The 17,574-nt window shown below is 38.5% G+C and overlaps 1 protein-coding gene across 4 annotated transcripts; it reads right to left on the bottom strand.

Moving 5' to 3' along the window:
• Positions 1-8,635: 8,635 nt before the first annotated feature.
• On the bottom strand, positions 8,636-17,574 carry LOC110456534 (probable phytanoyl-CoA dioxygenase). Of its 4 annotated transcripts, none has more exons than XM_021507325.1 (10): positions 17,486-17,574; positions 13,345-13,385; positions 12,012-12,093; positions 11,723-11,804; positions 11,475-11,585; positions 11,210-11,304; positions 10,996-11,086; positions 10,356-10,485; positions 10,095-10,246; positions 8,636-8,900 (listed from the first exon to the last, which is right to left on the bottom strand). In XM_021507325.1, the coding sequence occupies exons 2-10, from the start codon at positions 13,361-13,363 to the stop codon at positions 8,790-8,792; spliced, it is 873 nt and encodes a 290-aa protein (XP_021363000.1). In that variant the 5' UTR covers positions 13,364-13,385; positions 17,486-17,574; the 3' UTR covers positions 8,636-8,789. The 4 variants fall into 4 exon arrangements, with proteins under 4 accessions (XP_021363000.1, XP_021363002.1, XP_021363003.1 ...); XM_021507327.1 differs by lacking the exon at positions 17,486-17,574 and adding an exon at positions 14,628-14,703; XM_021507328.1 differs by lacking the exon at positions 17,486-17,574 and adding an exon at positions 14,608-14,667.

Genomic DNA, 17,574 nt, shown 5'->3' with positions numbered 1-17,574 from the left:
TTCCTGTGGCACTTCACGATATGCAAAGAGTAGAGCATTGATGTACTTATCCCAATCTCGCGGTTTCTCTGAGCACATCCGTCTTAGCATCTGCTTGAGCGTTCCGTTAAACCTTTCCACTAGACCATTACACATGGGATGGTACGGAGTTGTAGTAAGTCGTCTAAATGATAGCAACCGGCTGACCTCCTTCATCACTGCCGACGTAAATTGGGCGCCCCGGTCGGTTAACATTTCTGAAGGAATTCCCACTCTACTGAATATGTCCACTAATGCCTCTGCTACCCTCTCTGCCTCTATCCCCGGTAATGGAACAGCTTCCGGATACCTCGTCGCATAGTCCACGACTGTCAGAATGTACCTGTTCTTTCTTTCTGTAGGTGGATCAAGTGGCCCTACTAAGTCGACGGCGATACGCTTAAATGGTGTGTCGATCAACGGCATGGTGCCTAAAGGTGCTTTCTGTATTCGTCCCTTGGGAAACGTCCTTTGGCAAATGTCACAAGACCTGCAGTACCTCGTGATGTCTGCCTTTCGGCTAATCAGCATACACATGTACAACACATATTATAATACAATATTCAGTAAGTGATTCGGGTAATTCGACAGCATTGGCATTTGATCTTAGCTTAGTAGCGCCAATGAGACATTTAGAAAAGTTAATTAATTTCTTCTTATTTTCAATTGTATGTAACTTGACTACCGTGAACATAAATAGATGTATTCTATAATATCTGTTAATGTAAAGTACCCTGAGATTATTGCAAAATCAACAAACAAGAATGAAATGTAATTAATTCAACATTTATATCTCTTGAGTAACATCTACTCTTTCGCTTCTGGGTATTCTTTCATATCTGCCTTTTTCTATACGATGATCGTGAGTTGATAACCTAAATTTGGAAAAAATCGAAATACAATGTACACGATTCTGGTAAATATCTCCAAAGATAGTACTGAAGACAATTTACCCCAGGCCGATATCTAAATAAAACATCTGGAAGAATTTTCAAAACTTTATTCAAATTCAGTGCAAAAGCATCAATCAATTGCTGTTTAACGTTATAATATAAATTGATGTTTATGTGACCCAGTGTACGTGTACATATAATACATATACACGTGTATGCACGTAGCCTACCCAAATACGGTCTTGTACAGTCAAGTGACCTTGACATTGTCCTGTGTTGTTATGTTATGTAAATGTTGGACACTTATGTATGTGTCTGGCTTGCGAGGGCGACAAATTCCCTATTGAGCTAGTATACCTCTAGATGAGATTATTACACTTCCTTGCAGAGACCAGAGAGTGATCGAAGGGAACACCGGATAGTCTGGTAAGCAGAGTGTGTGAGTGCGTGTTCTACTTTCGGTTTATATGTATATTGTCCGCGTTATAGTCTGTTTCATTGTTCAGGGTGTAAGAGTGTGTTTGTATGTTTACAGGTTTTCTTTACATTAGTATGGAATAAAGACCTAAACTCGAAACGTCTTATCTTTAATTGGTTACGACCCTGTGTGGCATTTACATACAACATTCTGATTAAACCAAACAAATCCAAAACCTAGAGACATCAGTATTGTTTTAATATTACTAAGCCAGTAACTTTAGACTGTAGAGAACATATTATTGCTTTTAGAATACAATTATCTGTATCTAGTAATTTTAACCAATATTTAAATATTATTATATTATGTATTATTGAAAGTGATAATCTGTTAAGTTCAGAGTACACCTTCTCACATTTATAAAACGCCTGCAAAAATTTAAATGGATATTTTGTACGTAAGCGGCAGTATTAAAGCCCCATTTTTGCAACCGTAGTTCGTCTGCTGGATAACCGATACATCCGGTAGTTAAGCGGACGTAAAACCTATCAATCAATCAATCAGTCAACCGTAGTTCAAAACTCTTGAAACAGAAGTATTAAACACATGTTAAAGACTTTTTCTCTCCTTAGGTTCTCCTTACATCTCTTTTTAATTCACTACAAAAGGTACAAACTACCATTTTCTCTCCATGATTATTGTTGAACCACACCTCTGTCGTCTAGCATGGGCGCCGCCATCTTTGGTGTCCCGTGATCGAAAATAGTCCAAAATGTTTACTACTTTGCCCCGAGTCAGTTTCGTAGAAAATGATGAAAGGGTATTCTGAATGGTATTCGTGATCACTAGTACTGGAGGGATCCTCTTCGGACGTCGGTGTCGGCTCATCAGTCAAATTGTCAGTAGTAGGGGCCTCAGTAGTCAGCGTATCTTCAATGTGTGAACGAGTGTCACACTTTGTTTTGTCGCATAGTCATTGTCTAGCAGATGATATTGGACATCGTTGCTGTTATTATTGTCAGTTAATACGTTAAGTTACATTTAAAACGGCCGTTTTTACGTAGGGGCTGGTGTGTCGGCCATGACTGCCACGACGTTGTTTACATCGTTACGACAGCTTTTTTGCCCACACTTTCGCGATTGGAGATTTTTAACGCAAGGGACACAACTCTGTAGTCGAAACGTTATTCAAACGAAATCTAGTCAAGAGAAGGTAACAACATTGTCGAAATGGTAATCAGGGGCAGGCGACTCTAACACTGATTTTTTTTAGTGTTTTGGTCTGCCTAGGACGGGGATCCTGAAATGTGTTTTTTGGTTTGTCTTCGTGACAACCCTTATAATAAAAAATGTCCTTGCCTCGTATAAAAATGCACGGAAACATCTTGGGTGCTTTTATTTTTACTTCGTAAAATTCTAGACGTATACGAAAAGCATTTGACATAACGTTGTAATGAACAAACAACGTTATAAGTTGATGTAAAGAAGTTTATATATTCAGAAAATAACCACATATACTACAATTAATCAAAATTTCAAACAGCTTAGATCTGTCAACAAAATCAAAGGCTTCACGAAGGTCAGTGAAGCAGCTATATATGTTTGTTGTTTGTTCTTGTTTCGAAATAAAACAATAAACAAATGACTTTGAAACAAAACAGACAAACAGATATAAAACGGAAAAAAAAAAGAAAAAAAAACATGCGTACAGTTAACACTAAATTTTTACAGAAAATACGACAGAACACAGAAGTGTCAAGAAAACCTCCGCATTAAAGCCATTTTGGTCTCTGTGGAGTATAACATATAGATAGATAGAACCACAATTCAAACTCAAAATCGATAAATTTATGGCAAAAACTGAACAAAGGCAAGATTTATATTTAGATCCTAAGAAATTAAAGGAGAATAAAACCAGGCGTTGAGGAAGGATAAGCGTCTTCCGCTTCATCGATGACACATGCCATGCTAATCTAAATCGAATACAAGAACAAATTAGGATTTTCAGATCACTTAAAAAATAGCATAAATCCTCGAGAGATCCTGATGGCGACCATAAAGCCTCTTTATCAACCTGCATCTTTTAAAACCCTGTGTTGTAGTTTTCCCGTCAGCAGTCGACATCTATCACGGAAGTCATGATATTCGAAGCAAACTATCGAGTAACGAACCAAATGAGACATGTATACACTGTAAGTAGGGGCAGCAGGAATATAGTTATCAAGAAAGGAAAAGTTCACAATCAGAACGTCGAAATTGTCCCGCTCATTGTACAGTTCAGCAGTAGATGGCGTCCTGGTGCTCATGTTGTAAGTAAATATCGAGGAAAGCGGCTGAAGTTGAAGAGTCTGTGTTGTCATGGATTTCAAGCCCTGGAGGGTTTATACGATCAATGTGGTCAATGGATTTCTTGCTATTCATAGACGACACATAGTCAATATATCTGAATGTGAAACTGAAGGACTTGGCTAGGTTTTTGTTTCCAGCTCTGACAAGCTCATACATTAATTCAGCTTGATATGGAAACAAACCAATCGGCAGAAGAGGGGCACAGTTTTTTCCCATTGCAATGTCGAGTCTGCACGGAAATCTTGCCACCGGCCTCAACATAGTATTGTCAACCAGGAACTTAATTTTTCTCACAATAACGTCCTCACTATACAACATTTTGGCCTTTGTTGTATTACTCACGATATATACTCCAAAATTATTAACAATATATATGTCGCCGTACGCCTTTCTTTTGAATAAACCACGCATAACAAAAGAATGTAGACGTTTTCTCAGTTTGATATGAGGAATGGTAGTGTAAAGGGTCAAAACATCAAAGGATTTGATAGGAAAATCATTTTTGAGAAGAAAATTTCGAGATTGATCAAAGAATCATTTGAATTCCCCAAAGTATACATACCATTTATTCCGCTTGTTGAGTATTTAATATCACAATACGATTGCAACTCTGATTAAATGGCTCTGATAATTGCAGTGGGAAGTTTGGAAAATAGCTTGTCCGTATCCTTATCATTAGTTGGTATTCGGAAAGGTTTAAAAGCAGAAGCGTGATTGTATTTCGTCTTTAGAAAAAAAAATGGATGTAGATAGGTCTGGACATCGGAATAAAAAATGCAGACTTGTGTTTTGTTTTCATTTTATATTTTAATCATTTCATTCTTTATTTGAATGATAGACCTGATGGATTTGACCAAAACTGAAGTGAATCCGATTCAGCATTCCCCTGTTTTTCCCATTGCATTGCGTAGTCTTCCACAGAATCTATAACTATTTTGAAATTAAGATTCTAATTGACAGTAGGACTTTCTAGATACTACGTACCTTTCTTGAAAAGCTCTCGTTGCTTTTCATTATGGATAATACATATATCGAAATTGACTTCATATCAAGACAGAACATAGTAGTATCCGCACATCTATTGAATTATTTGTATCTATCCCATTCCAATATTCTATTATATTTTATCACGTTTATGGAGCTTTCTGAAATACAATGTAGACGACATGAGAAATACAAAATACAAAAATATCAATTTATTCATTAACGTCAACTTAATTGATTATCAACCCAATGCATGATTGGGGTAATGCCTGGGGAAAACTTTGTACTCACATCTAATCAAACAGGTGTTCGAGACAAGGATGTAATAGACATCTACCTTTGATTGCACGTTAATTCCAGTTTGTTTTTATCAGTATCTCGTGAATAGTAACAGATTTATTACCGTTTTTACCATGACAAGCTCTTCTTGTATTCGATGAATATGGTTTTACACTTAAACAGTTGCTTTTTAAAATCTTTCTTATTGATATTCCACGACTGGGTACTTTTGATACTTGTATTAATAGTTTCCAAACCATAAGGTAAAGCTGACGTATATATACCACATATATTGGGAACGCATTTGATTTACTGGCAAATGCCTAGAAAATGCCATCTTAATATGTTTCATATACTGATTTAACTTATCCCAGATCCTATTAGCATCTTCTTCATTCCGTCCAACTGTTCTACATTTCGATCTTAAATACTCTATGTTTAGACATATTTGAAAGATTATTGACTATTACAATTTGCATAATAAAACGTGTAACTGTCATGCTTCACCTGAATGCTGCCAATTAGCTATACGGAGATCAGAAGACCTGCACACGAGTCCATGCCTGTCGATGAGTCCATACCGTTATAATCAATAGGATTTCGTTTATGTATTTCTTAATTGGGCTTGAAGTTACAATATGGCAATTAATATTAGTTAATTTGCCGGGACGGCCTGACTGTTATCGTCCACGCGATGGGCATTTTTCCTGAGGCTCAGCAGGTCGTCCGTTTGTCCGACACACTGCTCCCAATTCACATAGACGTTGAACTGGACAGTGTCCGACGACATATTTCGACTTCTTACAGGATTTAATCATTCCACGCTATTACTTAAACTCGTATCATTCAAAACACACATATGCTTTCAATCTTACTAAATGTTTATGAAGGTCGCTTCGGTACAAGTAAAAATAGTGATAATTGGCCCGAACGTTCCTTACATGTAGAAGTGGCGTTGCAACGATGGGCATTGCCAAATGGCACATGATCGAGCCCGCGCTCATAAAATGAAACGCGGTTACAGCAGTGCTCCAGTGTCCTCGTTTCGGTGCTCACAGTAATGATTCTGCCAACGCAAATGTTATGGACGTTTTATGTTCAAACGATTTATTTACGACATACATCTAGTTATACAACATATCGTGACTCCACGCCTTCGCTTCCTATTATAACAGAACTCAGAATCACATGAAGATTGCGGTTAATCTTGAGTAAATGTGAACGTTTATACTTGGATGGTCTAGTTCGAGCTCTAGTGTGACCTATAGCTACCCATTGATTTTTAATTGGGCACAGCTCCGAATTCGTCCCACACACTTTCTCTTCTTTTTTTATTTCATTTTGCAAACATCCAAAAAGAACTTTGATTCTGCAAAATGCGTCGAAACATAAAATTGTTATAAAAAAAAATCTTTTGTAAAGGATTTAACAAGTATTTCACACTAGCGACAATGGTAATACTACGGTTTAGCTTGTTGGTACCCTTATACACTATTGTTCTCATTATTCATGTATCTGGCTATTATACATTATCATAACACAATCACAAACTATTTTTATAAATAGTGCGTGAGGTAAAACCCGTTTGATATATATAAAAAAAATGATAATAACAAAGATACTAAGAAACTAAAATGTATGCTATCTAATATAGTTAAGTGATTGTTTAATATGATAATTCGTTGCTATTTCATTTAACTTATCATTGTCGCTGAAGTAATCACTGAACAATACACACAAAGGTATTCACCTCCGTGTGTTTACCTCCGTGTGTTCACCTCCGTGTGTTTACCTCCGTGTGTTCACTTCCATGTGTTTACCTCCGTGTGTTCACCTCCGTGTGTTTACCTCCGTGTGTTTACCTCCGTGTGTTTACCTCCGTGTGTTCACCTCCGCGTGTTTACCTCCGTGTGTTCACCTCCGTGTGTTTACCTCCGTGTATTCACCTCCGTGTGTTTGGAAGGGACGCTTGATAGAACTTGAGTCATGATAGTATTGACTAAATAACTCCAGAGGGCAAATGTGGTCGGTTAGGTGTAAACAACACACCAAACATCAACAAAAAATGATTATTCAATGGATATAATGTCAAACAATCCAAAGGTAAATTATCAAGTTTTTAACTTCACAGTTCATAAAGCACGATTATATTCCCTTTTGAAAATGTACTTTATGACATTGGTTCAAAGGTTTAGTTTCGAGCGTAACCACCTATTGCTTAGATTACGGCCTCAACCCTACGTCTCATTCCTACAGTCACACGTCAGAAGTCCGTCTTAGTTAGCCGCCAACATTCTCGATGCAATTCGAGATACGGTGCATGTACACGACGACCTATCATGTCCCAAACATCCTCTGTCAGATTCAAATCCGTGTTCATGGCTGGCCAGGGAAGAGAAGTTACGGCTTCGCTTTGAAGATAGGTAGTTACTGCCCTTGAACGATGACGTCTAGCATTGTCATCCATAAACACCTGTCTTGCTGCTAGTAGAAGTGGCTGTTACATGTCTCTGTTGTACTGATTATCTGTTAGATTTCCTAAATGGTGGTAACCAAGACCAGCTTGCAACCATGATACACCCCCATATCATTACTGAGCCTCCACAGTTGGCTGGATGTTCCTTGAGGTATACGCCGTATTTTTCTGTCTCCAAACTGTCGTCAACAACGTCGTTCTAAATAACACGCACAACGTGACCGTTGGTGTCGGTCGACTAACACGTTGTATTACCCTCCTTGACTTCAATCCCGTTGACTTCAAACGGTTCCTCTCTCTCCTTGAAGAAAAAACGTCTGTTGGGTAGCCAATGGCGATTGAGAATGACGCTTGCTGCGAATGGCATCCGTCTTGCCATATCTCGGCAAGTCTTTCACAGAGTTGGTTTGGGTGTATTTCCTGACCAGTCGGTTGATAATTGTATTGTAACATATGCATTAAAATTGAAATTTATGGTAACATATTATAATTAAATATACAAGGGGGTGCTCAACCTTTTTCTTTGTGTGTATGTTTTATACCTTCTTCAAAGTAATGTGTAAGTCGATGCTGCACACTGAAAATGTACTATACCATATAGCCATGATGTTTGTGGAGGACATCAGATGTAATTAGGTCAAAGAGGATTAAACTCTGTGTCGAAAGTGTGGTCAAACGTGTAGAACTACACTAAACATTAACAGTTGCCTATAAAACATTTCAATACATTATTTACAACAGATTATTGGTTTCTAACCGGGCATTTCATGCATGTTATGTCCGATGTAATAGGAGTTCTGTCGATATTTCTGTTAGCCTTTTGTATTTTTAGTTTACACTGTAATATCATATTCATTTAGAGTTTTAAAAATGTTGTACACTCGGCCTAATGTGTGCTGCTAGCCTGATAGTGTCACACTAGATGTTGTACATCACTAACCGCTCCAGGCATTCTGTAGACATCGTGTCTGACACCATATCTGGTCAATTTATCTTAGACGTTAAACACTACGGCAAGTATTACTTTTAGTGGCGTCAAAATCATGTCAGCATCGTGTATGGTGATTCCAAATCAGGAGAGATATATGTGCGATGCATTTTGTTTGTTTCCATAAATGGAGGCAATACCATTTTATAAGTGCCTAACCCTAGAATATTTTTTGGTATTCTATATTACTTATATAACAATATATAATGCAGATATTACAACATATGAGTATATTTTTGTTTTATTTTGGTTCAGATGAAATATCACTTCAGTACTTGATGAAATATCAAACAGTTTATCACTGTTCAGCCGCGTACTATATAGCTATTTACAATAGGATATACCACAGGCTGTCTAAGTTGCCGTAATTAACATTGCGGAATTTCATGTTTCCTTTTTGTCGAAGTTGGACGTTTTTGACTCGTGTCCCTCAAGGAACTCTTTGTCGGTAAAGTCGGTGTAGTTGGTACATTCCGCCACGGCTCTGTCAGGGACCTAAGGGAGTCGGACATAACAAGACATGAGAACCGTCACATTGACAACAATAACACATCGTCAGATTGTGTAAGTAATATATGTACAGCAACTTACGACATGAATTAGAGGAACTCCTTACGGATTCTTTGAAGCTTAAACATGGTATTCCAGAGGAAATATGTTGTCCCGAGCTGTCATATGGATTCCAACTGACCAGTATCGGTTAGTAAAAGCGTCATCATCTTGAGTTTACTTTAGCCAATTGTCTTAATTTGTCACCCTTTTAATTTGTAACACTCTTTCTGATTGGATATCTTGCCAGGGTCTATGATTTAGAGCCGGGTCTATAAAGGGACATGCAAGGGGAGATAACTCAAACTAGAATATCTCTTCAAAACAACAATGATGGCGTCCGACACCAAAGAAGCGTTGGAGGTTTGCAAATCATTCACATGATTATATAGCTAAAACGACAGCAATTTCAACGAAAAAAAACATATAAAGGGGCCGCTAGATGGTTGTGAATTGTCCAAAATATTGCAAAAAAGGTGTCCGGTAGAGGCAATTTTGAGTGAACAGTCATGTATAAGTCAAACTCACTAAGTGACTTTTACTTTCGCGGAATGAAAAATGGTATTAAAGATTGTCAAGGTGACAAATTCATTGTCTCTGGGTTAGGAGGGTTCTACGGGCTCATAGATTCCGTCTGGTCTTTATAGACCCTAAGACTGCCTTCGTATCGGGTTCTAAAATTACCAGTCGGGGGTGTAGGAGCCTGTCTTCGGCTCGGGGTCTATTAAGACCAGACGGGATATATTAGCCCGTAGACCCCTCCTTACCCAGATATTACTCATACTGGAGTGAAGAAATATTTATCGGCTTTAAATTATAGCCAACATCACATATGGTATTGCATAAAAGACCCCACAAAGAACAACAGTATACAGTCTGTATACCGACAAAATTACACGGATACAAGTATGCAGAGAGGATATAAGACCCTGTTAAGAGTTAAAATAGCTCATTATATAAAACTCTCGTGTTTGTCCTGAAAGCAGTTTATACAAAAAACCAATTTTTCATTTACTTTTTTACTAAAAAATAAACATTAGTCAATTTGAATTAGCAGTAGAAGCATGTATTGTTTAACTGAACAGAGGACCGAAGCATGAACGACAAAAGAACTGTTACTTTTGGCTAAATCTGCCGTACCTTTTGGATGGGCGTGTACTGGGCGTGGTGGTGGGGGACCAATGGGTTGTTGGCTCTAGTGTTGTACGCTATTAGGTAGGCCCACCTTCTGTCGGGACTGTCGTTAGCGGAACTGCAGTGCAGCAGGTTAGAGTGGAAGAACAATGCGTCACCTTCAAAATGAACAAACTTCTTTAACTGTGCGAGAAAGTTATCATGTTTGTGTCAAACATAGGACTTATACTGTGTACACTATTTAATGATATCATTACATACACGTACCCGCTTCCATCTCTACATATTCAAGTGGACAAACGTTTTTTATTGCTGCCACGCGCTCTGCTTTGGCAGTCATCTGACCGGCCACCATTTCGTGATCAATCCGACCACACTTTTGAGACCCAGGCAGGATCTAAAGACAAAAACATAATGGTTTTGTTAGGGGAAAATTGTATCCAATGTTGAGTCAAAAAAGAGGAGGTGATATGAAGGATCTTCAAGATGTCCACCACCACATGTACAACCAGTCATTGTGACTTTTTAATACCAAAGTTATAAACGATTTAAGATACAGTAAAACAAAAGAACATTTTTCATGGCAGACTGGTGACTACAGTAAAATTATGTCTTCAGTGTAGATTTACACCACCGCGATAGAAATATTCAGTACGTTTGTACGCATTATCTAAAGGCTTGTTCACCTTGTTTTATATCATTCTCTCAGTAATTTATCAGATGTTATGGGAGAGATCATGATGGGTGCCACAGATTGCCCAACACAGGTTTAGGCTTCCGGAACATTTAGGTTAGTCTCCTTGTATTACTGCGTTATAGAATATGTGGTGTATTGAGTTTTCATATATAAGTTCCTAGTCTATTTCCGTTTTCGTGCTTTTTTCACTTCGGAACATTTATTCCATACCTGCAAGCAGCCGTTAGACTTGGCACACTTGTCAATAGCCACAAACACGGTCATCAAATCTGGGAAGAGGCACGTATTCCGATACCAGTACCTGGAACACAAGGCTAACCCTGACTGCCGTTATCATTATAAGATATACAGATGAAATAATAGGTAGCTGATATTTATAACTTATAGGCCCTACCAATACTCAGATAGTGATGAGCTAGATTACCCGTAGTCCTGGTGCCACAGGTGGGCGCCACCGGTGAATGCGTCTTTGTACAGTAATTTACCGTGATAGTGATACACTTCACCCTTTCCCAGGAGCTGAAATTGAAGGATAAAATTGGAACGGTATATTTTCTGTATTAGTTCTAAAGAAACGTATGTTACCATGTATTCGTCTATTTTGATTTAGCACAAAAGACTTAATCGTCAGCTTTGTTATTTAGATAAAATTGCAAAGATCAATATCAACATGTTTACATGCAACTTACATCTTCACATGTATTGACAACCTTCTCACACCGTGCCATCATTCCAGATACGTCACTTCCGGGATGGGTCCAGAGTGCAATTTTAGTTTTTTTGCCTGTTCCATCGCCAACCTGAAATAATGTGTTTGTTAATCAATTATAAGGGGGGAATTGAAGAAGGAACCATGTTTTAAAATCTATTCAATAATGGATACCCTCTGGCACCTACTGTTTAGACCTATTCATTGTAATTAAACGCATATACTTACTTGCAATCCATGGTCTGTAATCAAGTCTGTTTCCTCGAAGACTTTGCGCAGATTTGCCATCTCCTTTCCATCAAACATACCTCTGTAATAAATATAACAATGATGTGTACGTGAGAAGAAATTGCAAGAAAACACTGCCTTATACTTGGTTAATCGGTACCACGCACATTGTCATTACATTTTAATGAAAACATTATCTTTTCTCTGTAATAATTTGTTCTATTTTTATAAAGATATCTTTGTTCTTTTCGAATCACCATCAATCAAAATGTCTCTGGAAAATAATTACCTAACTAAAATGTATCCTTTATCGTCGAAGTTCTTTTTCATATCAGCCGTCACCCGAAACACATCACTCGTAAAATTGTAAACTGTAAAAGAGAAAGAGTGACAAAAGTCATACAGGCCTTCAAAATTACCGAAGCAAGCTTCCGTGAGTGTCTAAACCAATAGCAAACATTGATTACATATTGACAGTATGGCGGAGCATCAGGTGTACGTATAATTATGGCGGAGCATCAGGTGTTCGTGTAATTATGGAGGAGGATCAGATGTACGTGTAATTATGGAGGAGGATCAGGTGCACGTGTTTTTATGGAGGAGGATCAGGTGTACTTGTTATTATGGAGGAGGATCAGATGTACGTGTAATTATGGAGGAGGATCAGGTGTACGTATAATTATGGAGGAGCATCAGGTGTACGTGTAATTATGGAGGAGCATCAGGTGTAAGTGTAATTATGGAGGAGGATCAGATGTACGTGTAATTATGTAGGAGGATCAGGTGTACGTGTAATTATGGAGGAGCATCAGGTGTATGTGTAATTATGGAGGAGGATCAGGTGTACGTGTCATTATGGAGGAGGATCAGGTGCACGTGTTATTATGGAGGAGGATCAGGTGTACGTGTAATTATGAAGGCGGATCAGGTGCACGTGTAATTATGGAGGCCGATTAGGTGTACGTGTAATTATGGAGGAGGATCAGGTGCACGTGTTATTATGGAGGAGGATCAGGTGTACGTATAATTATGGAGGAGCATCAGGTGTACGTGTAATTATGGAGGAGCATCAGGTGTATGTGTAATTATGGAGGAGGATCAGGTGTACGTGTTATTATGGCGGAGGATCAGGTGTACGTGTAATTATGAAGGCGGATCAGGTGCACGTGTAATTATGGAGGCCAATTAGGTGTACGTGTAATGATAGAGGAGGATTAGGTGTACGTGTTATTATGGCGGAGGATCAGGTGTACGTGTAATTATGGAGGAGCATCAGGTGTACGTGTAATTATGGAGGAGGATCAGATGTACGTGTAATTATGGAGGAGGATCAGGTGTACGTGTAATTATAGAGGAGGATCAGGTGTACGTGTAATTATAGAGGAGGATCAGGTGTACGTGTAATTATAGAGGAGGATCAGGTGTACGTGTAATTATAGAGGAGGATCAGGTGTACGTGTAATTATTCATGCAGATTAGGTGTATGCGTGACTTTCCAGTTTTTGATTGACATATAGTTATCATTTAGCCCTTCAAGAGAAATTTAGTATGTTATGGCATTATAAGTAAACAAGTGATAACATTGACCTTATAATGCAACGCCATTATACTGACAAGCTTACCTCCCGTCATTCCCGCCATGTCGGATCCCGTCTGTGTTGACCTGTGACAACATCAAATCACAACTTACCTCAATAAATATTATATGTGAATATGAGTTTATGAGTATATGTATTTTTTAATTATACAGTTGTGTGACCGCACAACGCACGAAATATAGCGGACACACGTACACCGTTCATACAGCGTCCACACACCATCCACATATCGTCCACACATGGTGCGCACGACTGTGCGATTTAACAATCGTAACAAAGTATCAGAACAGTTAAATAACATATGATGAGTGACCGGATTTTTACCTGGCTTGACACATAGAGCTGATATGTGATACCGTATGACCGTTATGAAAAAACCAACTTGATGTTTAGTATTTGTTAAGTGCATTCGATTTGCCTAAATCTACCCTTCACCTGGGTTTTCACACACCCGGCCCTACCCAACGAGCTACGTTAGTGCCCCGGACGGGGGAAAACTACGGTCCAGGTACATGTAGAAAGTGGCTATGTTTACCTGTTGACGGGACTGTGTTGTAATTTTAGATATGTTGATTAAGGTCGTTTAAAAACACAGAAAACACAATTTCTAAATTTAAGAAATTTTAGACAGAAAGATAAGGTTATAGATGTAGCAACAATATAGAAACACACATAAAAATCAAGTTTATATGTTTAAACACGAAACCATATATATTTTTAAGGTATTCCTCAATTTACACTGACAACGATTGTTATCGCACAACGTGTGCGCAAGTAATGATCGTCCAACTTTTTATCGATCGCACATCGTGCACACATCGTTCACACACCGTGCACACATCGTCCGCACACGGCACATCGTGCAACGTTGTGCGATCCCACAACTGTAATAAGAGATAGTTATCTCAGAACTATAGCTAATGGTAATGTATTATCTAGACTTACGACTTGTGATCTCAATTCTCTCCCACGTATCCCTCGGTTCTATACGTGTATAGGAATTCACCAGTGTATATATTGAATATCATGCACAACTGTTGATATGCATATATAAGATAATGATCGTCATTAATAGTTTGACTGCAAACATGTCAGTATCTGTGACGGTACAACTGATTACAGACAGTGTATAAACATTTATCATTTGATAAAGCACCTTATCTAGCTAAAGTAAAACAATCTTAGGCGTTTAACAGTACATATACAGCTAATTCGTTATATCAGTCGATACATCTACAATTATAGAACAATGAAATATTATAAAAATGCAATATACAATAACTGGACCTGTGCAATCTGGCAAATACCTCCTCGTGGGTGAAAGTTTTCAGTGATATCTGTATAATGTCACCTCACACTGCGACCCCCTCCAAACGAGTCATTGTGACCAGGGAAAACTGTAACAAATAGTAGCAAGAGGTATACGACCCTGTTAAACACCCTCCAAACAATTCATTGTGGCCAGGGAAAACTGTAACAAATAGTAGCAAGAGATAAACGACACTGATAAGCACCCTCCAAACAATTCATTGTGGCCAGGGAAAACTGTAACAAATAGTAGCAAGAGATAAACGACACTGATAAGCACCCTCCAAACAATTCATTGTGGCCAGGGAAAACTGTAACCAATAGTAGCAAGAGATAAACGACAGTGATAAACGCCCTCCAAACAATTCATTGTGGTCAGGGAAAACTGTTACAAATAGAAACAAGAGATAAACGACCCTGATAAAAACCCTGCAAACAATTCATTGTGGCCAGGGAAAACTGTAACCAATAGTAGCAAGAGATAAACGACACTGATAAGCACCCTCCAAACAATGTATTGTGGCCAGGGAAAACTGTAACCAATAGTAGCAAGAGATAAACGACAGTGATAAACGCCCTCCAAACAAGTCATTGAGACCAGGAAAAACTGTAACAAATAGTAGCAAGAGATAAACGACACTGATAAGCCCCCTCCAAACAATTCATTGTGGCAAGGGAAACTGTAACAAATAGTAGCAAGAGATAAACGACACTGATAAGCACCCTCCAAACAATTCATTGTGGCAAGGGAAACTGTAACAAATAGTAGCAGGAGATATACGACCCTGTTAAACACCCTCCAAACGGTTCATGGTGACCAGGGAAAACTGAAACAAATAGTAGCAAGAGATAAACGACCCTGATAAACTCCCTCCAAACAATTCATTGTGGCAAGGGAAACTGTAACAAATAGTAGCAGGAGATATACGACCCTGTTAAACACCCTCCAAACGGTTCATGGTGACCAGGGAAAACTGAAACAAATAGTAGCAAGAGATATACGACCCTGTTAAACACCCTCCAAACGGTTCATGGTGACCAGGGAAAACTGAAACAAATAGTAGCAAGAGATATACGACATCCAAACGATTCATTGTGACCAGGGAGAACTGTAACAAATAGTATCAAGAGGTATACGACCCTGTTAAACACCCTCCAAACGGTTCATGGTGACCAGGGAAAACTGAAACAAATAGTAGCAAGAGATATACGACCCTGTTAAACACCCTCCAAACGGTTCATGGTGACCAGGGAAAACTGTAACAAATACTAGCAAGAGGTATACGACCCTGTTAAACCCCCTCCCAACGATTCATTGTGACCAGGGAGAACTGTAACAAATAGTAGCAAGATATATACGACCCAGTTAAACACCCTCCGAACGATTCATTGTGGCCAGGGTAAACTGTTACAAATAGTAGCAAGAGATATACGACCCTGTTAAACACCCTCCAAACGGTTCATGGTGACCAGGGAAAACTGAAACAAATAGTAGCAAGAGATATACGACATCCAAACGATTCATTGTGACCAGGGAGAACTGTAACAAATAGTATCAAGAGGTATACGACCCTGTTAAACACCCTCCAAACGGTTCATGGTGACCAGGGAAAACTGAAACAAATAGTAGCAAGAGATAAAAGACCCTGATAAACACCCTCCAAACAATTTATTGAGACCAGGGAAAACTGTAACAAATAGTAACAAGATATATACGACCCTGATAAGCACCCTCCAAACGATTTATTGTGGCCAGGGAAAACCGTTACAAATAGTAACAAGATATATACGACCCTGATAAGCACCCTCCAAACAATTCATTGTGGCCAGGGCAAACTGTAACAAATAGTAGCAAGAGATATACGACATCCAAACGATTCATTGTGACCAGGGAGAACTGTAACAAATAGTAGCAAGATATATACGACCCAGTTAAACACCCTCCGAACGATTCATTGTGGCCAGGGTAAACTGTTACAAATAGTAGCAAGAGATATACGACATCCAAACGATTCATTGTGACCAGGGAGAACTGTAACAAATAGTATCAAGAGGTATACGACCCTGTTAAACCCCCTCCCAACGATTCATTGTGACCAGGGAAAACTGTAACAAATAGTAGTTTGACTGCAAACATATCAGTATCTGTGACGGTACAACTGATTACAGACAGTGTATAAACATTTATCTTTTGATAAGGCACCTTATCTAGCTAAAGTAAAACAATCTTAGGTGTTTAATAGTACATATACAGCTAATTCGTTATATCAGTCGATACATCTACAATTATAGAACCATCAAATATTATAAAAATGCAATATACAATAACTGGACCTGTGAAACCTGGCAAATACCTCCTCGTGGGTGAAAGTTTTCAGTGATATCTGTATAATGTCACCTCACACTGCGACCCCCTCCAAACGAGTCATTGTGACCAGGGAAAACTGTAACAAATATTAACAAGATATATACGACCCTGATAAGTACCCTCCAAACGATTCATTGTGGCCAGGGAAAACTGTTATAACTAGTAACAAGAGATAAACGACCCTAATAAACACCCTCCAAACAATTTATTGAGACCAGGGAAAACTGTAACAAATAGTAACAAGAGATAAACGGCCCTGATAAACACCCTCCAAACAATGTATTGTGGCCAGGGAAAACTGTAACAAATATTAACAAGATATATACGACCCTGATAAGCACCCTCCAAACGATTTATTGTGGCCAGGGAAAACTGTAACAAATACTAGCAAGAGGTATACGACCCTGTTAAACACCCTCCAAACGATTCATTAATAAGAGATAGTTATCTCAGAACTATAGCTATTGGTAATGTATTATCTAGACTTACGACTCGTGATCTCAATTCTCTCCCACGTATCCCTCGGTTCTATACGTGTATAGGAATTCACCAGTGTATATATTGAATATCATGCACAA

Source organism: Mizuhopecten yessoensis, unplaced genomic scaffold, assembly GCF_002113885.1.
Source record: "Mizuhopecten yessoensis strain PY_sf001 unplaced genomic scaffold, ASM211388v2 scaffold8789, whole genome shotgun sequence".
NCBI classification, from domain to species: Eukaryota; Metazoa; Mollusca; class Bivalvia; order Pectinida; family Pectinidae; genus Mizuhopecten; species Mizuhopecten yessoensis.
Note: the sequence above shows the minus strand (reverse complement) of the source record. Positions and strands in the feature narration are given on the sequence as shown.